Below are 26,687 nucleotides of genomic sequence, written 5' to 3'. Positions count from 1 at the left end.
ATTACTAACAGGGACTGAATTCTTGGGTTTCGCCCATTTGAAGCCCAAAAGGTGATCCATTTGTTTTATAAAACTCTGCTTGTTTATCATTGGAAAAGCCCAAATATACAGTTCTATATTACAACTCTAAATATATTTATGATGTTCTTGAAGCTACTGCTCATCATTTGAATTTGGAATGACTAATTTGGTTGTTGGTGTAGTTTTCGCACACAGTAATGTTGCATATGGAAGTGTGTTCTGGCTACCATATATATTTCTACTGTTGATCTTTCACATTAGACATGTTTTCAGATTGATTACGTCTTGTTTATTAGAGTACATCTCAAGTGTCTTGTAAATGTTTGTTGAATGATTGATGAGGGGGGCCCCATCACACACTCTTAGATGAAATATCGAATAAAAAAAGGAGTTTATCCCTTTTATAATTAAGTCGATTCCTTCTGGTTCATAGTTCAGTTGCCATGATTTGCTTGGTTGTTTGTATCATGTTTTTTCCCCTTTTGGTATGAGCCGGAAACTGATGAATCTCTCACGCGTGGATTTTAATTCAGGAAAACAGACAGCAAATCTGTCTACTTTGTGATTTGTAATTTGATGTAGTTTTATATGAATCGATAAGGAATGTATAGCTAATGCTTCAATTGCTAGCCACTAGAGAATGATATGTTATAAGTGGGCCAAAGATAGCTTTTTTTCATCTCACATGACTAGGAAGAAAGCACCATTTTAAGAACATGGGAGCTTTAGGGTCTTATTATCTCTTTACTGAAAACAGATGTTGGGGAAGCTTATGGGAGGTGGTGGTCCTTTTGTATCCCCCCATAATTCTCATGTTCAATCTTGTTCATGCCAACCATGGTTTATGTCAAAGCCCTTGTCTTTTTCATCGGCTCGGCTCCTTCGATGTCCACCAGAATGAGGTTCGAAAGCTACCCTTTTCCCTATTGGTCCCCTACTTGAAAACTGCAGCTGATGAATTGATTGATTTTTCTAGCACTGTTCCACTTTTAAATTATTGTTTTGCTTTCCGTGATCTATGCCATTGATGAAAGCTTGCTTTATTGGATGGTTGAGGCGACCCTTGATGACAATTTTGGTCTTGTAAATTATACAGTAATTGAGTAATATAACTTTGAAAGATCATATATTATCTTTTCATTTGGAATATAGGCTACCAGCTTGATGGCATTTGGATATCTTCCTTTATTCTGCTCGGTCGCCTGCATATCTTAGCAGTAGTAAATGTTTCTATTTTGGGGGAAAAAGATGGAAGGAAACAGTTTGTAGGTCCGCTTATAAAGTTCCATTATTCCTCTTCTGTTCCTACAGGACAGCTGCCCCACTTGATCGAAAACAAACCATCCGATATGAGTTCAAGCTCGGCAACAGCCTCGCATCACAGAAATAAATATAACAATACTGAGTGCATTTAGGATTAACGAAGCAGCAGTTTGAGGCCTATTTTTACTACATATGATAAGAATTCTGACCTATACAAATGACAGTTAAAATCAAATAACGATTATACTGAAGCGCATCGACTAAGAAGTTGAACTGATGAGAGGTTCGGATGATCTCGAGAAACTAGAACAATGAACTGCAGCTTTGGGGTTTCTTGCTATGCCTTTACAAAGAAGATTTGTTTTATCAGAATCATCGTTCTCATGCCTGATCTCTTTCAACATTGCGGTTACATCTTTCATTGTGGGTCGTTCTTCGGGACATGGATTGACGCATAGGAGAGCGACGCCGAGCACTTGAAGCATTTCTTGGATTTGTGTGCCTGATCTTATGAGCAGCATCTGGTCTATAATTGTTGTGAAGTCTTTCCTCTTTTCACGAAGTTCAGTGTTGATCCAAGTGATAATGTGGACACAGTCTGGAATACTGTTGTCTGTTGGTTCCATGCCTGTTAAAACTTCCAGGAGAACTAGACCAAAGCTGTACACATCACTCGTCTCTGTGATCCTCATGCTGTATCCATACTCTGCAAATCATCATAATTATGTCGGAATGGAACATATAGTAATATATATACATGATTGATCGGGGAACATGTCCGTAAACATCTCAAGATCTTGAAGATTTTGAAGAAAAAACATGTTCAGAACGTAAAGGAAAATGCCAGAAAGACAATTCACAATATTAACTCACCTGGAGCAATATATCCGTAAGAACCTGCAACAATGTTGGAAGCTCTCGGGCTCTCTGAAACATCGACCAGCTTCGCCAGGCCAAAGTCTGCCAAGAAAGCTTCAAACTGTGGTCCAACCAAGATGTTGTTGGCTTTGATATCACGATGAACTATCGGTGGGATACAATCATGGTGAAGATATGATAAACCTTGAGCAGCTCCAAGTATGATCTTATATCTTGCATCCCAGTCCAAGAACAAGTTCTTCTCATGCAGCAATCCGGCCAGGCTCCCGTTACTAATGTAATCAAACAAGAGTAATCTGGTTTTTCCATTGTCACAGCATCCCAGTAGCCTCACTATATTTTTATGCCTTATGGTTCCGAGTGTCTGAACTTCTGCAGTAAACAAATCCCTCTCTGGATACTCACCATTTTTTATTGGCCATAGTTTCTTCACTGCAACTACCTGCTTTGTCGGCATCTCAACACGATAAACCACACCGGAACAACCCTTTCCAATGATGTTTGAATCGAACAGACTCGGTAATATGTCATTCATGGAGAAGTTAAGCTTTTGGAAGGGGATGAAGTGCCAGTCCAAGAAATCATCTTCATGTTTGGCTCCATGAACTCTGATAAATAAAAATACAGCAGCAGTGACTAATACAATGGTTATGGTAACACTGAAAAGCGTTCGGAGGATAAGATTTCTGGTTAATATTTTGGCATGGGGATTTCCACTTGAGCACTTGATTCGGTTAATGCAGAGATGATGATTGCCGGAAAAAGCAGTGTTGGGGAGATTATCAAATAACTTGGTGTCCGGAAGGGTACCTGAAAAGTTATTGAATGAGACATCCAAAGAAACAAGATTGTCAAGACCACCAAGGACCATGAGGCTCCCAGTTAGCTTGTTGTGAGAGAGGTCTAAGTTGGCCAGTTTTGATAGATATGAAAAGCTTTCCGGAATAGACCCGGTTAAGGCATTCCAACTAAAATTCAAGAGTATATCGAGTCCTTGCAGACGACCGATCTCTTCTGGGATATAACCAGCAATCTTATTTCTGCTTATATCCAACAATTGCAAATCCTTACAGTTCCCCAGTGACTTAGGGATCACACCTGTTATCGAGTTTCCACTGATTACCATTTTGTTTAACGATGTCAGCTTGCCTAAACTCTGAGGAATGGTGCCTGCTATGTTGTTCATCGAAAGGTCCAGGATGTTGAGATCAGCAAGGAATTCAAAAGATTCAGGAATTGTACCTTGGAGCTTATTTGCTCGCAAATCCACCATTTCTAAACAAGTGCAGTCGCCAATATCGGGAGGAATTTCTCCGGTAAACTGGTTTTCCGATAATTCAAGGAAGCTCAGACTATGCAAAAGGCCAATCCCTGATGGAATGTGACCACTAAAGTTGTTTGATCCCATCCTTAAACGGGTCAAGCTAGTGCAATTCCCCAGAGTTTGTGGGATTCCACCAGAAAGTCTGTTCGATAACAACAACAACTGGGTCAAGTTCTTCAAATTGAACAGAGAACTTGGAACTGAACCAGTAAGTGAATTGTGTGATAAGTCCAAATGTTGAAGTTTCTCACAGTTGGCTAGCTCGATCGGTATGCTTCCATGAAGCTGATTCTGCCATGCAAAGAACTGAGTAAGTTCCTTTAGTTGTCCAATGGCTGCTGGAATCTCACCAGATAATCTGTTGTTATCTAACTCTAACTGCTTTAGGCTTGAAAATTTGCCTATGAAGGAAGGTATGTTACCAGAAAGGTTGTTCCCTGACAAAAGAAGCTCCTCCAATGAAGCCAAATTGGCAAGAGATGAAGGAACCTCCCCCGTTAGATAATTCAATGAGATATCAATAATAACCAAACCAGAACAGTTCCCTAATGACTCTGGAATTCTCCCACTCAGCTGGTTCTGCCATAATAACACTGTCTTGAGATTCTTCAACGAACCAAGTTCTTCAGGAATCTCACCAGAAAGTTGGTTTCCATAAAGAAACAACTCCTCCAAAGCTGAAGAATTACCAATTTCTGGTGGGATATGACCATTAAGCTTGCTTGTATAGATCAAAAGAGTCTTGAGATTCTTCAGTTCCCCTAAACTTCTCGGAATCTGTCCCGAAATACCAGTATCCGCTAGTCCAAGAAAAGCTAGTTGTCTGCAATTCGATATTTGCATTGGGATTTCACCTGCAACACCTTTGTTCCCCCCTGCCCTGAAAATCTCCAGTGACATCAATTGTCCAAGCTCTTCAGGAAGCTTTCCAGAAAGATGATTATCAAACAGTTCGAGCAACCGAAGATTCGAACAGTTTCCGATCTCCCTCGGGACACCACCGTGAAAGATGTTTGTGTTCAACGACAACGACCTCAAACGAGACAACTTCCCGATCTCATCTGGAATATTTCCCGAGAAAGCGTTGAAACTAAGGTTCAAGGTGATCAACGATGACAAGTTCCCTATAGAAGGTGGGATTTCCCCTGTGAGGTTCCCACGTGAAAGAATAAGAGCAGTAAGATGCTGGAAAGAGACAACCTGGGAGGGAAAACTTGCATGAAGATCGATGTTCGATATACTAATTTCACTAACGAAACCTCCACCGTCACATTTGATGAAATCCCATTTGCATGGATTCTGGTGGGATGGATTCCATGAAGAGAAGAAAGCAGCAGCAGAAGAAGAAGAATTGAAGGTTGAAAGCCATGAAAGTAAAGAAAGGCCTTCATGGTTCAAGCAAGAAATGGGAGGAAGAGAGTTGAGGAACAAGAGAATAATAGCAATTACATTGCTTGACATGATGAGGATAGTGTTCCAACACTGTTCTCTCTCTCCTCTAGTTATAGATTATCCAATGTCAATGTTTCAATTCTTTTTGGAGCTTTTTTTTTTGCCCTCTTATCATGAAGATTGGAATCCTGAAATGAAATGCCCCCCACTATCTATCCATAATTACTGAAAACAATGTTACATCTTTGCTTCAACCTTAAAAATAACTCAAATTTAAAGATTTTTACGGTAAAATTTGGGTTGCAACAGTTATACATGATTCATTACTTTTGGTTTGAACATAGAATCGCAGTCGACAGTTTTAAAGAAAATGATGAATCAAAGATGATGAGTGATGCGTGAATGAGAGAGAATTTAGATCCCTTTTTCCTATCATACATGGAGACTTATATACTGACCCTAAGTAGATGTGTAAGAGTTATGATTGCTATTTGTAGGCCGGAAAAGTGAATTTACCTAATCATCATTTACCAGAGTTTGTTGGTGATGAGACTGACAACAGTTAGATCAAGGGGCTATAACGAATATGGAGGATATGAAACTCCAAAAATTTCTAAGAATTTCGGAGGCCTAAATAGATAGAGAAATTCCTCCAAAAACTCTAACTAGCGAGGAGAATTAGAGAAAGTACAACATTATTGAAAATAAGACACCCAAGTTTGGTTGTAATAAACAAGACATATATACTAACATTTCTCTTACAAGACACACATATATGTACCAAGTAGAAAAACAAATCAGCAACAAGATACAAAAAAAACAAAAACAAAATCTCAATGTACTATTTAAATTGACATGGATAGAAGAATTAAATGGGCATGCATGCTTTACCTGTATTTCTGTAATTGTTTCTTTCATTATATATACATATATATGTATGTATGCCTGTACATGAAAGATGATGGATGGTTACTTGCAATTTTCCAAACACTTTCAAACAAAGATTGCTTATCTTTTCCTTCTTCGATTTAAGTTGCATGACAACTCTTGAAGGTGTCTGAAAATGACAAAACAACACCAAAGAACAAAAGAGAGAAGCATGCTTGACACCACAATATTGTTTATTTATTTATTTCATTTTTTTGAGAACTTGTAAGGTTTCAAGATCAGTTTGATATAGAAAAAAGGGTTCTTAGCAAGAAAGCAAAAGGCACAATGATGTTGGTAGAAAGGATTAGACATTGGGGTATATGCTCTACTTCCCTTCTCTCATGCACGAACCTCCCATTCCCACCACATGCAATATTAGCCAATACCCACTACAATATGATGCCAAAATTGTCCATTTTGCGCCTTCTTATTGGCCTTTTGCCCTTATTTATATACGTATACATGTATAAAACAGATACTATTTCGGTGGTAAATGAATTGTTGTTATTCTTTGAGGTTCTATGTTTGAGTACTATGAAAGCCAGGAGTATGAACTTTCAATGTCAAATTATTAAGGATTATCTTTAAACAGATATTACTTTATATTTACCTCATATTAATTTTATTTTTTATCACTCAATAAATATAAATTTAAAATATTATATTTAAACACAAAGATATAAATATTTAACCAACGTGAAATTTACTTCTTTGTATTAATTACCTCTCTATATTCTTTTGTGTAGACAACAAATTGTCATTACTTTTTCATTGATCATTGTAAGAACTTAATATCTTAATTTTGATCATTTAGGTTTTTTTCTTTCTTTCTAGTTCATCAATTTCTTTTAAGAAATTCATTTCACCTAAAATAATGATGGCAAATGGTTGTTAAAAAAAAAGCAAGGTTGATGCTTTGGTTGGGGCTGTGTAATAATTATTACAAAATCACATACTGCTAATTATTGGTGTGTTATTACTCATTATCATTGAGTAATAATGTCAATGATTTATATAAAGATTTTATATACGAAATTAATTGTACCCAAAACCGTAACAGATATATGTGTGGGTAAATTGTAAAATACTAACGTATTTATTAAATAATTGAAATTAAACACAGATACTTTTATTTATTAAATAATAATTGTAGCTAAATAGAATAATTTTAATTTTAAAATATATTATCTCCCCTTATTTTGTCGAATATGTAATTCTAGCATTGGGGAATAATTGCGTAACGAAACTACGAAAGGGAACAATTCTAATCACTTCTTCGACGAATATAAATATGTAAAAAGAGAAAAATCATTAGGTTGCGGCAAAAGGGCATATGAATGATGCAATTGCTTACCTTTATTCTTTATGCTTAAATTCGGACATTAATTATTCCTTGTTCTAGAATCATTCTGAATCAAGTAATGTTTCACTTTGGTGATTGGATTCATTTTTGTTGGTTAATTTTTAGGTAATATCACGTGATCGTTGAAAAATAAAATAAAAATTCACGTCAGTAATTCTGTTAAATTTTTAGCAATGAGTGACCGAAATGAAACTAAAACGTAACGTTAGGTATGATTGAAAAAAATAATTGAATGATCAAAATGAAACAAAAATGATAGTCATGATACCAAATATGTATTTTACCCTAATTTTTTTATTTTTTTTTTCACTTTTGATCATAAATATTTTTTTCTTAAGATCATTTTCTATTAGTTGTTTGTAAATTTGTGCATATTAGAGTTTTCACGTAATTAGGCTAAGTTTGTTATATGACCAAAAATATGTCGGAGGTGTTTGACAAACAATTGATAACTGATAGTTGGTAGTTGATTCTAGTAGCTAGTTTGATTAACTGATTTGATTAGCTGATTTGAGAAATTGATTTGATTAACTGTTAAATTTAGCTGATAGTTGATACGGGTAAAATGACAAAAGGGTGTGATATATTTAGTTGTTAAGTACATATATGTTTTATAATACTGTAGTCTTTATTGGTGCAAAATTATTCGAATAAAATACTTTTGACAATGAATTAAAAATTCCTTAAAAAATTAGTGAATATTTTTGAAAATTTTGAATATATTTTTTAAATTTATTTACAAATATTAACCTTGTGAGATTCATACATACTATTAACATTGTATAAAATATCAACACTACATTTATTTTTTACTTTCATGTTTTACTATATTTTCTTAATTAAAATATATTCGAGAACCTACAATTAGAAAATAGAATAATAAAAATAAAATTTCACTAATTCATTATTAGACGTTGAATAAAATTCATTTTATACAAGTTCATTGAAAATAAATTTAGACTGCATAAATATTGAAGAAATAGATACATATCTAAACAAATAGGAATATTTAAGAAATATGACAGCGATATAATTATGGAAATAATTGGTATGTACAACACTAGATAAAGTAATAATTCAAGTAAATTATTTTCTATTAAGAAAATTAATGTTATGTTAAATGATCTTAATTACTTACTGTAACATCAACAAATATTCTTGACCATTAAAACTCATAGACTTCACAAGTATATTAATAGCAAGTATACACCTACACTTCAACATCTAATTAAATCTACACTGGACCTAACAATAATTCAAATAAAGTATTTTTCACTAAAAAGATTAATGTTGAGTTATATAATCATAATTACTAACCATGACATCAATGTCTTTTTGACCATTAAGACTCATTGACTTCAGAGATATACTACCGATAAATTTATCGTAATTTTTTTTTTACCGACTTTGAGATTAATTCCGGTACTGATCGTCGACCGTCGGCGTTTATCTTTATTATCTCATATCTCGCTTTGGTTTGTTCTTTTATTCGATTTTTATTTTAGTCTTTAATAAAAAAACCTCTTTTATTTGACTTCTTACTTTTCACATATTTTGCACATGTTCGTATTTCTTTTTGACATATTTAACTCTGTTTTTGTGGTACTATTTCTTTGTCTTATGGCACATTGTTCATCTACTTCTACGGTAGATATGCGATGGTATAGAGATTCTCACACCGCTCGTATCCAATTTACGATTGTCGGTGGCTTTTCAATGATTAGATTCTTTTTTGTGATTGCTTGTCGATGTATTCAGATATATTTTGTGAAGCAACCTATAAGTTTACTTTTAGTTGAACTTAGTAACATAATATAACAATCGGATCTGATTCATTAGATGATTAATTTAGATCGGACATTACATAAATCTATAGTGAGATAATTATTATAATCAAATTTGTTTTATTCACGGTTTCAAAATTCAGACTTTAAACATTGTTTAAGAGACATATCACCTCTTCTCATTAGACCAATTGATAATTAATTGAATCGATTCCTTATGATCGATCATTTTAACGTTTGTAAACACTACTAATATAATATCGATGTTATGTAAATTTAAGATAAAAGATTTATTTATTAGCTGAATTAAAGTAGATTAATGAATAAATTAGTAGAAGCAGCAAGTTGTTCAGTGGGAAAACAGTTGAGACCAAAATCTTGAGATGGTCCCATGAGGAAGACAAGGTGGGGGGGGGATATTTCTAGAAAGGCATTAAAAAACAAACAAATGGAAAGGAAAATAATTAAATTGATTTTCAATGAAATAAAATTTAATGGAATAAGCTAGAGAAAAGGTGGGGGCAAGTGATGCCCAACAAGTGGCTGATTTTATTTTTATTTTCTCGATATTTTCACTTGCTTTTGTACAAATTATTTTGTGCTAATAGTAAAAAAATATTTTCTTTCAAGTTTTATATAATTATATATACAATTTATATGGTACGTCGTTATCAATAGATTAAAAAAAATCAAAACAGTTTGACTCGCTGCAGTACACGAGATCAGAAAACACATGCAGAACTTATTATAATGATCTGTTGCAGCGAGAAATCGATCCGATCAAGGTGCATGGATGTTCCCTACCCCAAAACTTGGACTTGATGGTTAAAGAGTGTGTTGTTTGCTTTTGAGGTCTTGGGTTCGAGCAACTGCGTCTGCATGGTGTGTATTGTCGATGGTTAAAAAAGATTCTGAACAGATATTACCTTGTAATCACTACAAACTATTCAAAAATAATGACAATAATTCACTTGAGATTTTTATTTAATAGATATATTTGGCAATAAGTAATGATAATATTAATAAAGGATTAACATGAACTAAATGAATTTATAAAGGATTAGAACTGATTAAAGTGAAAAGAAAGCTTAAAGGACTAATTTATAAAAGATGCAGAAGTAGACCCAATGGACATGTTTGTATATGAAAGTGCAATGTTGATAGTATTTGAGCACAATAACATATTAATCTTTATTATAGAAAGTGAATGAAATGTAATGTATGTTATACAAATAGAAAACAAAATGTTGGTATTGATAGATGTCACTATTACAATATATGTACTAAATATTACGATAAAATAATATAATTTTAATGATATGTTTCAATAAGTGGATTTGAATAAAAATACATTCAAATATGAATCTGAAAAGACATATTGATTTTAGAAGTCGTATTTACATTTCAAGAGAGATATATGTAATCTTCTTTGTACGTATTTGAGGTATTTGTAACCATTTTAATATGTATACTTATGTTATTGATGTAAAAGTACAGATCGTGAAAGTATGCTATAGTATAATATGTGTATAGATAAGTTGAAAATAAGTTTGCATGAGAAAATGTTTGATGATTGATAATGCAAGTTTGAAAACTTTAAGGATTTTTTAAAAATATATTTTTTTAAATCTAAGAGGATTACAAAGTAGTATATATTCTAAAGATTATTACCCTTACAGTCTCTGGTGTTCGAACCTGAGACTTTTAGAGATAATGACTATATCGATACCTTATTACAAAGTATCAATATTAACATTTTTTTATATCTCAAACTTTATTTTGATATTGATACCCACATAAAAATATCAATATCATTTCTCATTTATTAATGAAACAATTCGATGGATTCTAAAATAATCATATGTTAACATATACTCGACAACATCATATGATGGATCAACATCATAAAAGTAAATATATTCCAACTCCAAAGATTTTAATTGATTGAGGTGGACTGACCCCAACCCTAACAATCGACCAACATTAATCCCCCCACGACGTGTCTTTTTCATCCCAAGATCCACATTAGTCTCCTACGCTACTTCCATGTGTTGTTCTTACAACTTCACATGCATGTGATGTAGGGTTATTTTAATATTATTTTTAAAAAATGTTTTTAAATATGTAAAAATTAATTTTAAAAAGATAAATATTTATTTTATATGTGATAAGAAAAAAAAAGAAATAATAAAAAATTAAAATTATATTTGGTAAAAAAATATCTACTAATCTTTTTTTTTTAAATTATATATTTTTATGTTGTTTATGATTTCAAAAATGATTTTGGTAAAAATAAAACACTTCTCAAATTTATATTGAACGGGCAGAATACAAAATGTTAGAATTGAAACATAATTGATATAAAACTAAAATTTAAGATTTAATCATGTTAAATTATTAAAAATAAAATATAAGTAATTTTTCAAGGAGATAAATTACTCTTGTCATAAATATTCTTAACAGAATGAGAGTAATACTAATTAATTTATTTTTTTGGAGACATTATATCTTCGTATAAATTGAATATTAAATCAGTTTATAAGTATTATAGTTTTATCTTTCATTAAATTATAAATATAATTTATGATATTTATAATTTTATTTTCATAATACTTTAATATTTATGACAAATATAACATATAACATATAACGTCATATATTGTATACACATGTTTATAATTACGGATTTTAATCTAAGAAGATGTTATAGATTTCAAATGTGTTTAAGAAAAATACATTATTCATATATTTCTTCAAATAATATAATTTCAATAACCTTAAGCTAGATCATGTTGTGAATTCAGTAGATTAAGGAATACAAAAAAGAATACAGCATGAATTACTATAAAAGAAATTGGAAAAGTTCCTTCAACTTCAAGGTTTTGAATGAACTCCAAACCCTGAAAGATCAAAGGAACCCCACTCTTCATTCAATAAATTTGCAGAAACCTTCAGTTGATCATCCACTGGAAAGGATTCAAACTGTTGCATTTGCACTATTGGTTGCCATTCAAAGTCTGGCGTTGTTGTTGCAGCAACATCATGGTCGGCCCACAAACCATCCAGCAACGCCATTTGATCATCAGCTGCTAACAAATCTTGTAACCCGAACGCCTCGATCTCATCGGTTTCCCGCGTTTCTTGAAAGATACAAGACTCTGGAATTGAATGAACAACTGGTTTCTGGCACCGCATTGATGAATCATTAGGCTGATAAGGCTGATCAAAGCTGGCGTTATGGTTCAAGAACTTGGCGAAAACAATGGCTAGATCGATATCCGGTTGATCCCCATCAGAAGAACTACTTGAATTCTTACCGTAATTCATCGAAATTCGACCTTGTTTCTCCAGCCTTTCCCTGCTAGACTTGCCCCGTCGACTCTTCCGACAGCCGCCTCCGACCGGCACGTTCCGAAGGGAACCACCTTTAGTCCAATACCTTCGGCAACCTTTGCAGAAGTACCTAGGCTGAGACAAACTATAATTGTTGTAATAACAGAACTTGGTGTTGGGAGAAGTGCAACGTGGACAATTGGGAGCGATTTCAACATTGGATTTCCACTTTCTCTCTATAGAAAACACTGGAACAGTAGGATCACACTGCAACATCTGCTGGTCACTAAACATGAACATTTTTTGAAGAATAATTGCTTTGTAAATCTATAGATTGTGAGAGGGGAAGTTTATAAGAACTGTAAGCTGTATATATATGTGTGTGTGCATGTATATATGACGTTGATGGTGCAAAAACGGGGGCGGTTGCCGAGCCGTCGGGAGTTGGAAATGCACGTAGGTGAGGTTATGTCTAGTTTTTAGTGCTGCGTATGATCGATTGTGATGGGTTTGAGCGTGTGTTTCGTTGGTTGATTTACTAACCTGGATGGATCGTATGATCTCTTCATACTTTTATATAATTTTTTAAATAAAGCAACTAGAAATCACAATTTTTAATTTTAAAAATAAGACTAACATATTTGTATCCAAATCTCCTTACTAAAGATTTCTTTACAGCCTCAAATCTTATAGATTCATGCATACTTAAGTGCATAATTATAATTTGATAGATCGAAGGATATAAATAGTTGGACATTATACTAAGTATTTACTTCAATTTATAATCTTAAAAAATCTACAATAATTAATACCCATGCCAATATCAGTTAACTATTATTAGATTATGATATAACTTTCTTGAGGGTAATATTTAAGTTGCAGTAGATATAGACAGTTTTTTTTTTATTTAGACGAAGAGTCGTATTTGATGTTCTATTGTGGAATTAAAGGTGATTTAGGTCGTCTGGTTTTTCATAAGTATAATTAGAAGAAGAAACCCCCCTTTTTTATCTTGGCTTAAGGGTTTTATAGTGACATTTGATGTCAATGTCAGACTTGAGATCACGATGACTACTCATATGCTGGTCAATCGAATGAATATGGTCGTCTAACGATAGATTTGATCTTGATAGGTCACGTAGTATGTTGATAGTTATGTCAATAGTCATGTCGAGAGAAAATGATTGGTCGGAGAGTATGATAACTTGAAGTTTGTGGTCGGCAAAGAAGGACCCTTCGGAGGCCTCCTCTTGCTCCGAGGACGTCAATTTTCAGTGGAATTATTTTTGGAGGTATAACAAATTGTCTCATCTTGATCAAGGAAATATCATAAAATGAATTGTTTTCCAAATGATTGGAGGCTTAGATATGTGGCACATTGTGTTTGATGGAAATAATGCATTACATCAGCTGCAAAGTGCTAACAGTTCACACCTTCTAATTTGACAAAGAGTTGTAGCGGTTCACCCAATTTTTATATTGGGTGGAGATTTTCAGCGCACATATGGAAGATTCTCAATGCTTTAGTAAAATATTGTTGGAGATAGTGGCATCTTCGATGCTTTTATAAATTCTCCCAAGTCCTCATTTTAGACATTTCATTATCTTAATTATTGTAAGCAATTTTAAATTAGACGGTGTTAATTCTATGCCTATATATGTATCCTATAGAGGATTCTCGACGCTTTGAATGTCATCTCAACATTTTGTGATGGTCAATGATAGGTTCTTTTAACCTTAACGAAGGCATCTATCTTGACTCTATTAGGCTGGTGAAAAGGTGGTTGTATAATGTATGTAATTAAAGTGCCCGTTGAGAGATACCTCACCTTCGGCCATAAATAGGTAACTCGACACGCTTAGAGAAGTCTAGTCTGACAGGCAGAGGCATTTTTACCACGGTGGGAGCAATTGAGAGCTTTTTGTCCCCCCTAGTTAAGGCAAAGGCATCTCAACACTCATAATAGCAATGAAAAAATTCATATTGTCAAGCGGATGCATCTCAGCACTCTTCATAGGATCATTTGAGTTACGAAGGTTAGAGTGTGAGATAACTCATCCTCGGCATAATTTCATGAGCTATGCAGAGGCACCTCAACACTTTCGGGTGGAGGCATATCGACGTCCTATGAATCAACAATGGAGTAATCCCTATTACAAAGACAAATGATTCTCATCTTTTTCAATCAAAACTAGGAAGAGTCATTTTAGTTCTAGAGGAATAGAGGCATCTTAACGCCCTCTGCTAGTTAGATGAAGTAACACAGCCCCCAATGGTGTTGTAGGTGGAACGGAGGTATCTTCAAGCATTCAGAACTCTACAAGTTGAGCTAAGACATCTTCACCTTGGTAGAAGCAATGAAATGGCATTCCTCTCGCTTGGTCAAAGGTATCTCAACACTTGTTAAAGCACAATAGAGAAACTCCTACTGCTAGAGCGGAAGTAACCCAAAGCCCTGGGTAAATATATAACCCGTAAGCTTGAGATTGAGACAACTCTACTCCCGACAGAGGCATCTCAATAATTTCAGAGTAAAGGCATCTTGATGTTATTAACGGACAACGAAATCGTTTTAACTCATCTGACCGATTAATGAAGAGATTAAAGAAGTCCTTTCAACCAAAGTTTAGCGGAGGCAACTCGACACTCTTAGCCAAAATGCAGACATCTCAACCCCGTGACAACACAACGGAGACATCTCAACACTATGGAAACATAGTGTAGGATATACAACACATCGGGGGAAATATCTTTAGAAAGTTCCAAAACTTAAACGGTGAGAGAAGAATTTTAGTCTTTTTATGTACTAGAAATTTTTAAGCACTACGTAGTATGTTAAAAGAAAGTTAATTTCTCACTAGCTTTTGTGAGAAGTAGCTAAGTTATATGTACGTAGTCAGAGGATGATGTTGTAGGAGTTCTTCCTGACATCATGGGCTCGACGCTCCTTTCTAAGATGAGATTATTTGTGTAGCTCAGGAGGTTCCCTCCTTATTAAAGCTACATATGAAGTTGTGATAGTATCAAAATGTTGATGCTCACTGGTAGCAAGGTCTGCTACTTCTTGGTTGATAAACTTATGAGGTTCATCTACCTTCTATTTGATATTATCGATGTTGTATTGGATGAACCAGAAGCGAATCTAAACAATAATATATGATAGATTGCAAACACTAGTGGGATGAGTGATTCGTGTTGGAAAGATTTTCTGAATTTGGCCATACTATTGCAACCATAGTCAGGTCATTTCGGAGGCCTAAGATTGTGCATGCAAGTTATACAGCTTGATCTGCAGTTGCGTAACCTGGTAAATTGTGCGCATTTAGGGAGATTTTTGGAAGAGAATATGGGTGATGTTGGTTATTGTTTTCTTGAGGGTGCATCTCGGTTGATTCTTTTCCATCATGAAGTCTTCCCTACTTACTACACCAATTGTTGATGGTAGCATTTAGATGCATGCAAGTTATACAGCTTGATCTGCAGTTGCGTAACCTGGTAAATTGTGCGCATTTAGGGAGATTTTTGGAAGAGAATATGGGTGATGTTGGTTATTGTTTTCTTGAGGGTGCATCTCGGTTGATTCTTTTCCATCATGAAGTCTTCCCTACTTACTACACCAATTGTTGATGGTAGCATTTAGATTGTAGTGACTATAGACGATTCATCCCTTTTGATTTGAGCGCAGAGCCACGACCAATGTTTTATGGTGGAATTACAAGCGATTTAAGTCGTTTGGTTTTTCGTATGTATAAGTAGAAGACGATGATTATGGAAAAGAAGCTTATTTTTTTTATCATGGTTTAGGAATTTTATAGTAACATTTAGTATTAATGTCAGACTTAAATTATGATGATTATTCATAAGTTGACTAGCTGAATAAATATGATTGTTTGACGATGAATTTGATCTTTACATATTTTGTAGGACTATTAATAATTATATCAAGAATCATGTTTGAGAGAAAATAAGTAATCATAAAGTATGACAACCCGAAATCTATAGTTGAAAAACCTTTTGAGATTTCTTGCCCCGGAAACTTCAATTTTTAACGGAGTTATTTATGGATGAGGTATAACAAACTTAGAATGTATTGGATGAAATTATTTTTATTGGAATATTTTAACTCTAAAGTCTGACCGTCCACATGGGTAGCATAAATAGCAATTTATTAACAAGAAAAATAAGGTAGAAATGTGGGCATGCATCAACCGATTTATTTGAAGTACGAGCTCAAATGCAGTCTACTTTACGCTGAAAATCCTTATTAATAACCTCTCGATTTCATGTTTGTACGTGCATCCTTGGATACGTGCCCTCCTTTCCAACCATTCACTTCCACTCAAAAGTACCTATAAAAATTTGATTAAATTATACTATTTTTAAGTGTTTAAAAATATAAAAAAATATAAATACGATGTAGATCAAAAAAATTTAACGATTATTACGGTAAAAAATTTAGAATAATAATATTTGCAACGATAGACATCTTCATTGATCGAAAAAATTATACACATAAAAAATATAATTTAATCATTTTTATATTAAGTCTTTATTTAATGATTGCGTAAAATATAAGAATTTAAATTTGTTGTATGATATTTTTATATGGTGTTTAATGTCATTGAATTTTTTATTATTAATTTTCTTCAGTTAATTCAAAGTTTTCTTGGTCAACGAATCCTAACCATGAAAAATAAAAGAACATTTGGATCGCTCTGAACAGTCACATAAATATAAACACCGACTTCAATATAAATCTATATGAGAATAAAGTACACAAACGGTAAGTTTATGTGATTTATTTATAATCAATTTATGTTTATATTATTTAAGATACGTTAAGTTTTGCATTGCATCAGTAGTTTATTTAAGGGTAAAATACATAAATGGTCCCATGACTATAGGACGATGTTTTGTTGGTCGCTTGATTATTCATATGTTTCAAACTCGTCATTTTTCATTAAAAATTGACGGTCTTTTAAGTTGTAGGTTAACTTGTTGAATGAGATATGATAAAATCTTATCCAATAATCGTTTAAGGTGTATTTTGTTGATCGAATCTCCGTTTACATTATGTCGTTGAGACAATGCTTGAAACTCTATGTCGTCGAGCCAATGCTTAAAAATAACAACCATGTTTGATCATATCTTAGTTAGTACGTTAACGTCCAGCTCAAATGACCGTCGAATTTTTAAAAGAGAATGACGAGTTTGGAATATATGAATGGTCGAGTGATTATTTTGTAACTTTTAATAGCATGAAGCGAAACGATGTCTTATAGTCGGAGGACCATTTTATAACTTTTAATAGTTGAAATACTTAATAAAAATAATACCCTATAATCAGAGTATCAATTGTGTACTTTATCATTTATTTAATTAGTGTGTCGACTCATCAATTTCGTTGTATGTTTTCATTATGGGTCCGATCCTTGAGATAATTTTATTGTAATTAGTACTTGGCAGTAATAGTGTTCCATGATAAGGAAAGTAAGGGTCAAATGGGCAATAAAACAATTGTGAATCCGTTTTACAACACAAACAAAAGGCAACACTCTTCCCACTCATGGAGCAATAGGAAAAAGATTGATGAGAAAGCCTTGAAGCGAACTACTGGGTCAAGTTTAGGGATACCCAAAGAGGACAATATCATACTAGTAGTGGTGGCAATGCTCAGGCTCGAGCCCATGTTCGTTATATTAGGGTATTTTTAGTAGTATAAGGTGATTAAAATATAAAATTTATTCATAATCTTTCTCAGCCATTGACAACTACATACATCCTGCAAACATAGTTGCTCAAACCCGTAACTATATTAGGGTTGTGAATGCTAGTTATACATCATATTTTAAAAGTGAATACATTAAGCCTTGAATTCTTAGAAGCTATATATATATATATATATTAAGCATGAATATGCTGTGACTCGAGTATTACGTGTATTCCATGTTGTGGTCGAAGGGAGATAAGGAGAACTGGTCTGTGGACATAGGCAGGGGAGAGAGTCATGGTGTAGCGTTGTAGAATCATGGATAGAGCGATCTTGGCTTCCGTGGTTGCAAATGCCATACCGACACAAGATCGAGGTCCCAACCCAAACGGAAAATATGCAGCCGCGTTATAATTTGTCGCTTTGGCGACTCCATTCGCGAATCTCTCCAGTTTAAAAAGATGCACATCTGCTCCCCCACAGTTGAGGGTCATGGTGAAGCGCAATATTTAGAACCGATACATTTATATTAGCAGGTAAGACTAGCTTTCCCAACTGAACTTCTTTTTCGACTTCTCTCGGCAGACCGTTCGACGGACCGTACAGTCTTAGTGTTTCGTTAATGATCATGGTCATCTGTTTGCAGAACCGAAACATGTTAAATTACATCACAGAATATCCTTTGTATAGACTAATTTTAAATGGTTGGATAGTGTACTTAGAGTTTTGAGTTTGGGAATGCCTTCAGGATGTGGATTTTGGTCACCAAATATCTCAATAACCTCTCTTCTTGCTTTCTCTTGCCAATCTCTATGGATTGATAATAGCAAGACTGTCCATCCAAGCAAAGAATTAACAGTGTCTTGTCCGGCAAGGTAGAATGTTTTGCACTCATCTACCAGTTCCTGCAATAGAAGTCTTTTTCCCTCGTCTGAATCATGATAAGCCTTTACAAGTAATCCCAGGAAATCGTCTCCGAAGCTGTCAGACTTCTCCGATCACGACCTTGTCTTCTCTTTTCTTAACAATCTCCATCACACAAGCTTGTATTCCTTTCTCAAGTTCTTCTGCCTCTTTCAAATCAGTAGATTTCATAACTTGCTGTACAAGCAAACCAAGGTCAGCTATGGACAAGGAGAAAACTAGATCAATCCGGATCGAAAGTCTAAAATTTGCATCGATTAAGCATAGATGCAACATACCTGATGAAAGGAATCCTGGTCGCGAAAATATTTCGGATCACAATTATCGTCGACTTGTTCAACATGTTAAACATCTTCTCCCCTTCCAAGTAACTGCTACCAAAAGCTGTTCTTGATATCACTTCTGAAGTCAATAATCTAAATTCTTGGTACACTTCGATCTCTTTACCTTCTTAGCCTTTCCACCTTGCTAGCATTGTCAACGCTGGTAATCATTGCCGGAGTCATGTTCTGCTCAAACAAAACATGAAGATTAGTCCTTGAGTCTCGAGCTACATTGCTCGAACTCTTCATTTTTCGCATATGGATATGGGGATATGATTCGTTACCTTTAAGCTTTCGCCATGAAAAACTTGATTCGCAAGCTTCCGTTGCTTCACCCATTTTTCGCCCTCTACCGCCACAAGCCCGTTCCCCAGTAGCTTGCTGCCCAAGTCTGTAGGCTTCCTTTTCACAAAAACTTTTCCACTATTTTTCAGCACCTCTTTGACTAGTTCAGGTTCTGAGATAACCAGTTCAGCTTGTGAGATAACCAGTTCAGCTTGTGAGATAACCAGTTCAGCTTGAGCACCGTTCCAATAAAGATAATTTTTCCCTAATCACACAAAAAAAATCAAAAAGTCAATCTTTATATATAAATTTCGAGTCGGGTTTATGAAATCACAACCGAAAATAAAAAATGCATGTATCCATGATCTTACCATACGTCTTGAGCCATGAGTAGATATGTGGCTGCAGCCTGGGAAATAAATCATCAGTCAAGCCCATATGTTTGCTTGAAGCTTCCTTCTTCATCTGGGTAACTTGTTTGCTGTTTCCATGGATGAATCTGGAAGGAGGTCCTTTGATTCCCTGTGAATTATCATATGCTGTATACGGAGAGGTTTCCATAAGTAATCATAAAGGAACTTTATTAAACTTATCAGGAAGAAACAACACGGGACAACAATTACAAACTTCATCAAACCACTCATTTTCTTTATCTTAATTCTGATCAGATTAGGGATTTAAATAGCAGTCCGCTATTGAGATAGAGGTAGCGGGTGCCGTTCGTAACCGTTATTATACAACCGTGATATCCACAATTACAACAATAACATCCGTTGTGTATGAAATCACGATAAACACAATGCAACTGATCACAACTACTACTTAAATCCCTGTTTCAAATATTTCTTTAGTATTTTAACGTATGAATTCTGATTTATATATATATATATATATGATAATTTTACTAAAATAATATCTTTCCAGACTTTTTTATGGTACTATTTTAGTAACTAATATTGTTTGTGTGTTATTTCAGTAATAAACGATTAGAAAAAGTATTATTTTAATATAATTTTCAATAATTTTCTTTATTAAGCCCTAATATTCTCGGTAAACGAATCCTAACCAATGAAAGTTAGTTTCAAAGTTCTAATATAATATGGTTGAAAATCCATTCGATTTACACTAATAAAAATCCTAACCAATTGATCTTTTATTTGTATTTTTCTTTATTTAAAACAATCCTAACCAGTTTGGTTTTGGACAGTTCATTTCTGTATCAACTACTGACATAGATATTATGCATAAAATTGACAGATGAGGGGAGGTAAATGTTGAGTGGAGAAGGAAACACATCCATTTGAGAGACACGACATGATCGTATTTCCAATCGTTATTTTTTTGAGTCTTAATATGATTGTTTTGAGTGGTACATGATATGGTTCATGCAACATAAAAGGTTGTATCTATTGTTTAATGAGAAACAAGCTAAATCTATTCATCGATGCAGCGAAAAGCGTCCACTGATGTAACATCGCTGTCTCCCGCCTAATTGAGGGATAGCTTCCGGTTCGTCTTCAGCAACACCACTTGAAACACCACAACATACATCGACGACACCGTTGATGTAATATTTACCATATTTTGTTCCATCAATGTCAAGTCTGACACAAAATTATTATACACCAATATTATCAGACCCTATATTTTACTTCATATGCATCATATTTGACAGGTGTTGGTCCTCCACCAATACCTTCATAGCCAATCCATCCGATTCAACTAATGATGCCATTTTCATCGATGATATTTTTTGAATTTTTACAGTTTACATTTAACAATGAGATTATTGATCAAATACCTTCACATTTTTCATTCTTCATAGGTTTTCCATTATTGTTGATGCCGACAACAAATAATGATACCAATAACTTTGGATATAACGTCGGTCAAGATGACGGAAACAATGACGACGTCGATTCTATTGAAGAATAATTATTACTGAAAAATCTCATTCGAAACCGAAGACCATCATAATGTGAAACTTATTCACGAATAGATCACCAATGATGTGGTCTTTTTTAAAAATATAGAGATTAAAAATGAGCAACATAGGAATTAAATTAATCAATTTATGCATCACAGAGGGACTAAAAGAATAATTTGACAAAAAAAGCTTCTGTTAGATTTGGCCCACTGGGAGTTGACATTTCAGAAACCCCATCGGCTTCCCAAAGCTCTCTTTTCTCGTGTAAAAATGGCAACTTGTCTTGTTGTAGCAAACTCCTTGTTTTCATCTCCTCGTCCATTCAAACCCATAGCCAAAAAACATCATCTTCAACCCATTTTCCCCAAACCCAGAAAACCCATCAATTCAACATCCTTTAAACCCCATTTTTTCCATTCAAAATCCTTTAGAATTCGATTTCTTTCCAAAGCTTCCCTTGGGGAAACCGATTCTTCCTCAGAAGAGCTCCCTCCTTTGGTGGGTGAGGACTCTGCAGCCTTCGATTTGGGTACCCAAAGCATCGTTTCTTGGATTTATTTCACTGTTGTTCTGGGAATTGTTCTTTTCATTCTCGATGTTGCCTGGATTGATAACTCCACTGGCTATGGAAAAGCTTTTATTGATGCTGTTTCAACTCTCTCTGACAGCCATGAGGTTACCTTTTTTCTCAGCCTTGTTCCATCAAAATCTGTAATTTGATCATATTGTTTATGCTGATATTTTGAGTTCAATTCGTACTTATTGCTTGGATTATTCTCTTATACACGAGGCCTGTAATCAATTTTAGATGCCTGCCACAATTGGTGATGAATTAAAGATACAAAATTAATATGCATTGAGGGTTTATGTACAAAAGTTATTCTCTTGTACAATTGGTGCTGAATTAAAGATACAAAAACTGGCGCTGAAGGGATATACATGCAATTTTATCAGCTCCAACTCAGTTTCTATTAATTTTCTTAAATTATGTACCAAAAATTAACTCTTTTTCTATTGATCAAATGACTTTGACTTGCATTAATCCTGACCTGTTGGTTTACAGGATGCATTCGACAAACTAATGCCCTGCATGTTCTTTCGAAATTATCGAAGCTGTGTTCCATTTTAAAAATGCTGATAACTGATGCCTTGCACTGTTTTTGGTATTAGCTTTGGTTTATAGGAATGTTCATGACTTGGAATGATGAGCTCATAACTCATAAGTGACAGATGCTTTATGTGATTAACTGTTGGCTTCTTGCTTTGTCGACGTTATTTGTGTTATTTTCTGTAATAGGGCTTTGACAATAAGAATTTGATTCTCGAAACCTTCTTTGGCAGATCGTAATGTTGGTCCTCATTCTCATATTTGCTACTGTCCATAGTGGCTTGGCTAGCATTCGGGACACGGGTGAGAAGCTCTTGGGAAAACGTCCATACCGTGTTCTATTTGCTGGTGTATCCCTTCCGTTGGCTGTTAGCACAATCGTGAGTTCCAAATTTCTGATGCTGAACAAACGCACACTCATTTAAAGTTGATTTTCATCGTCTTGCAGCTTAAGTTTGTAATTCTTGGCCTCTCAAGGGCGTGGTAGAGTTCGTTCCGACTTTTTTTTTATTTGTGATTGCATTGCAGGTGTACTTTATCAACCATAGGTATGATGGGGTGCAGTTATGGCAGCTTCAAAATGCTGTCGGAGTCCATCAACTTGTATGGCTCTCGAATTTTATTTCCTTCTTTTTCCTATATCCTTCTACCTTTAATCTATTAGAGGTAGCAGCCGTCGACAAGCCAGAAATGCATCTGTGGGAAACTGGCATCATGAGAATCACCCGGCATCCGCAGGTTGACCACTATTATCTTGACATTATATTGTTTGTTTAAGGTTTTCCGTCGTCTTGTAGAACACTTTTTGATCCTTCTCCGATGTTTTCAAATTATCCGCTTTGTAATTCCCTCTTATCTTTTCAGATGGTAGGGCAAGTAATCTGGTGCTTGGCGCACACACTTTGGATTGGAAACTCTGTAGCTGTTGCGGCGTCCATCGGTTTGATCGGACATCATCTATTTGGCGCTTGGAATGGTGATAGGAGACTAGCTGTGCTGCATGGGGAGGCTTTTGAAGTTGTAAAGAAGCGCACAAGCATCATCCCATTTGCAGCTATCCTCGATGGCCGCCAAAAATTGCCGAAAGATTACTACAAAGAATTCATTCGATTGCCCTATTTGTCCATCACGGCATTGACACTAGGTGCATATTTTCTGCATCCAGTAATGCAGGCAGCCAGTTTCCGGCTCCATTGGTAGTTCGAACGACACCGTTGGATCATGAAAATTGTATGTAAAGATGGACGAAACTCACACCGAGATAAAGATCATGGTTACATTGGCAAAAAAACATGTATTTTTTGTTGTATTTTACAAATCTATAAATGATTTGCAGCTGTTGTTTCATGAGCAAACCCTAAATTCTTATATTAGAACATCATTACAATATGTTTCCTGCGTGTACTTTCATATAGTTTCTCATTTTCTTTCCTAAACTAAACCTTGCTAAAATGGCTCCTGGGCGTCAACCATCCAGCATCGTCGCCAATCGGACTGTTTTCTCCACCGAAGTTCAAAATATCTTCACTTTCTCGACACAAATTTGATTTGATCCTCACTGTTGGCCTCGTCAATGGCAAAACCGGAAGTGCCGCTTCGCCTCTGAGAACCATGGCAGCTTCTCTCACTGTGGGTCGTTTTTCATGGTTGGGATGAGCGCAACAAAGTCCTACAACAAGCACCCTCTCCATCTCCGAGACGTTATACCTCCCAGAAAGTCTCCAATCAGCCACCTCAAGTAGTTTCCTTTGCGCCCATAGGTCCCAAACCCAGTCCACAAGGATCGTTTTGTTATCATTCACGGGCCTCTTCCCGGTGGCCACCTTGAGCACCACCACGCCAAAGCTGTAAACATCGGTTTTCACAGTCGGAACACCACAATAAACATACTCAGGCACGAGATACCCGATAGTTCCAGCCGGTATCGTAGCTTCTCTTGAACCACAATTGTATTCGTAGACTTCGGCTAAACCGAAATCCCCAAGCTTGGCATTGAATTCATCATCAAGCATTATGTTGCAGGATTTCACATCTCTATGAATTATCTGTCTCTGACATTCTTCATGTAAAAACGTAAGAGCTGAAGCAACACCTAGAACTACCTTTAATCTTAAGCTCCATGAAAGGAAAGTTTATGAATCTGGGTTTCTATGGAGGAGTCTGTCAAGGCTTCCATTGGCCAAAAACTCGTACACCAACACCAACTCATTTCCCTCACAACACCACCCTTGAAGCTGAACCAAGTTCTTGTGCTTCAAGCAACCGGCCAAAGCGGCGACCTCAGTCGTAAAAGGATTATTAGTGAACGATTTCTGATTGGACTGATCGAACCGCTTCACCGCGATGGCTCCACCGGAAGGGATGGACCCTCTATAAACAACTGCCGAAGAACTTCACCAACAATTCTGTTCCTATGAAACCCCAGTGTAGCTGATTTGATCTCTACAAGTGCCCATCTTGTTGGGACATTAGTCATTTCAACTATTCTTTCTTCTTTTCTGCTTCTTCTTCCAATACTCTTCTCCTTCCTCACCACCACGAAACAAAGGACCGGAACCGCTATTATTACAACGACGGAAGCGACTAGGGATCCCAATAGAACCCACATGTTCCCAATCTTGAGACCTTTTTTCTGAGGATCATTAATGTCGGATGAATCCTCTGGAAAACACATAAAACAATAGCCTAATTCAATGGAAGTGGTGAATGTTTTGAACTGCCAATGGTCGACAATGTGCTTCGATGAACCGAGTCCATTCGAAGCCGAGAAACCGACATGCATGTACTCCTTGAACTGATTCGCAAGGTCGATTTGTGCAACAAGAAGAGGACTGGGAGGCTTAACCGATGAATAACTAATCCATATCTGAACCAACTTGGCCGAATCCCCGTACTCAATCCAAGCTGTTATCTCTTTCCCACTTTTGAGATCAAACCCTTTGGACAAAACATCAACCGACGCTAAAGAAACAACGGAGTTAACATCAACACCGATGTGATTGCCATTGATGTCACCGAGTGATGGGTTGAAAATTGTGTCGAACTCAACGGCAAAGAAAGAAGAAGAATCTTGGGAGTTGAAGTCATCGTCGAGCTGTGGGAGTCCCATGTAGCCATTGAAGAAGCTGAAAGAATCGGGTTTGGAGGCGATAAAGAAGACGATGCCGTCGCCGAAAGGACAAATGGGGTTAGGGATGATGGAGAAAGAGAAGACAGAGGTGAAAGAAGCGTTGTTGGCTTTGGTGGTGGGGTCGAGGAAACGGACGGGGTAAACGTAGAGAGCTCTTCCGATGTGGGAAGGTGAAGAAGAAGGGTGGCAGGTGGTTTCTTGAGTGAGGCAAATGCCATTGGTGCCGAAGAAAGCGTCGTCGTAGAGGGTGATGTTGTTTGGTGGGAGAGAAAGTGAAGGGAAAGCGAGGGAAAAAAGACTGAAGCAGAAGAGGAACAGACATGAAAGTTGCATTGTTTGATCTTGTTGAGATAAACAGAGGATTTTCCGTGGAATAAAGTACAGAAGAAAAGAGAAAATCTTGCTTGTTTCATCTTCCATGTTTTTGTTAGATGAAACGAAGCAGTTAAATGACCCACATTGAGCCTTGGCTCCTCATTTCCCCAACACTAAAATGTAAAACTATTTCTTTTAAAAAAAAATAAAGAACAAAATTAGAATAATTTCAAAATATTTATATACTATTTTTTTTTATATAATTATGTGGCGAATACAAGATAGTATACGTTCAATAACTCTTAAACATTTGAGAATGAACGCTTATACTCCTAAATACATAGTCTTTAGATTCAAGATACGAAAATATAACAAAAATCCACTAATCATTAAAATCGTTTAGTTAATGCTCTAATATTTAAATAGTTACTAACGAAAAAATGCATGTATTGAATAAAGAAAGTATATCATTATATACTAACATATATTACCTTGTACTTATCTTAGATTATCAGAAAAAGATAAAACAATAATTTCATTAAATATATAAGATAATAATTTATTAAATATATAAAAAAAAATTAGATACATTACATTTTAGACAAATCTTCTTTTTTAATCTTCTTTTTTGCTAAAATATGCATCTACAGTTGACTGCTTCTTCTTTATATGTGA

At 35.2% G+C, this 26,687-nt stretch overlaps 4 protein-coding genes and 2 pseudogenes across 5 annotated transcripts in view; 1 reads left to right on the top strand and 5 right to left on the bottom strand.

Annotated features, from left to right (window-relative positions):
• Positions 1–1,408: 1,408 nt before the first annotated feature.
• Positions 1,409–5,095, bottom strand: LOC120218541 (LRR receptor-like serine/threonine-protein kinase RCH1). Its single transcript, XM_039215465.1, has 2 exons — positions 2,158–5,095; positions 1,409–1,990 (listed from the first exon to the last, which is right to left on the bottom strand). Exons 1-2 carry the CDS (start codon positions 4,946–4,948, stop codon positions 1,545–1,547), a joined length of 3,237 nt encoding a protein of 1,078 aa, XP_039071396.1. The 5' UTR covers positions 4,949–5,095; the 3' UTR covers positions 1,409–1,544.
• Positions 5,096–7,097: 2,002 nt separating this feature from the next.
• The window catches only part of LOC120218536 (PH, RCC1 and FYVE domains-containing protein 1-like), a 37,478-nt gene continuing 17,888 nt past the window's right edge, over positions 7,098–26,687 (bottom strand). For both annotated transcript variants that reach the window (XM_039215461.1, XM_039215462.1), the window contains 2 exons: positions 21,635–21,646; positions 7,098–7,113 (listed from right to left, as the gene is read on the bottom strand). The gene's annotated coding sequence lies outside the window, so the exon portion shown is untranslated. The remainder of the gene's footprint in view (positions 7,114–21,634; positions 21,647–26,687) is intronic.
• On the bottom strand, positions 11,805–12,589 carry LOC120218398 (dof zinc finger protein DOF1.2-like). Its single transcript, XM_039215341.1, has one exon. It carries the CDS (start codon positions 12,587–12,589, stop codon positions 11,831–11,833), a length of 759 nt encoding a protein of 252 aa, XP_039071272.1. The 3' UTR covers positions 11,805–11,830.
• LOC120218538 lies at positions 18,195–20,176 on the bottom strand (annotated as a pseudogene).
• On the top strand, positions 21,673–23,956 carry LOC120218540 (15-cis-zeta-carotene isomerase, chloroplastic-like). Its single transcript, XM_039215464.1, has 4 exons — positions 21,673–22,134; positions 22,801–22,947; positions 23,096–23,305; positions 23,432–23,956. Exons 1-4 carry the CDS (start codon positions 21,730–21,732, stop codon positions 23,765–23,767), a joined length of 1,098 nt encoding a protein of 365 aa, XP_039071395.1. The 5' UTR covers positions 21,673–21,729; the 3' UTR covers positions 23,768–23,956.
• Positions 23,998–26,063, bottom strand: LOC120218537 (annotated as a pseudogene).

This window comes from Hibiscus syriacus, unplaced genomic scaffold, assembly GCF_006381635.1.
Source record: "Hibiscus syriacus cultivar Baekdansim isolate YM2019G1 unplaced genomic scaffold, ASM638163v2 tig00110198_pilon, whole genome shotgun sequence".
In the NCBI taxonomy this organism is placed as follows: domain Eukaryota; kingdom Viridiplantae; phylum Streptophyta; class Magnoliopsida; order Malvales; family Malvaceae; genus Hibiscus; species Hibiscus syriacus.
Note: the sequence above shows the minus strand (reverse complement) of the source record. Positions and strands in the feature narration are given on the sequence as shown.

Coding starts and splice junctions, on each gene's coding strand:
- LOC120218540 (XM_039215464.1), top strand. CDS start 21,730: ATGGCAACTTGTCTTGTTGTAGCAAACTCCTTGTTTTCATCTCCTCGT. Junction 22,948..23,095: donor CGTTGGCTGTTAGCACAATC/GTGAGTTCCAAA, acceptor ATTGCATTGCAG/GTGTACTTTATCAACCATAG. Junction 23,306..23,431: donor GAATCACCCGGCATCCGCAG/GTTGACCACTAT, acceptor TTATCTTTTCAG/ATGGTAGGGCAAGTAATCTG.
- LOC120218541 (XM_039215465.1), bottom strand. CDS start 4,948: ATGTCAAGCAATGTAATTGCTATTATTCTCTTGTTCCTCAACTCTCTT. Junction 1,991..2,157: donor TTACGGATATATTGCTCCAG/GTGAGTTAATAT, acceptor GATGATTTGCAG/AGTATGGATACAGCATGAGG.
- LOC120218398 (XM_039215341.1), bottom strand. CDS start 12,589: ATGTTCATGTTTAGTGACCAGCAGATGTTGCAGTGTGATCCTACTGTT.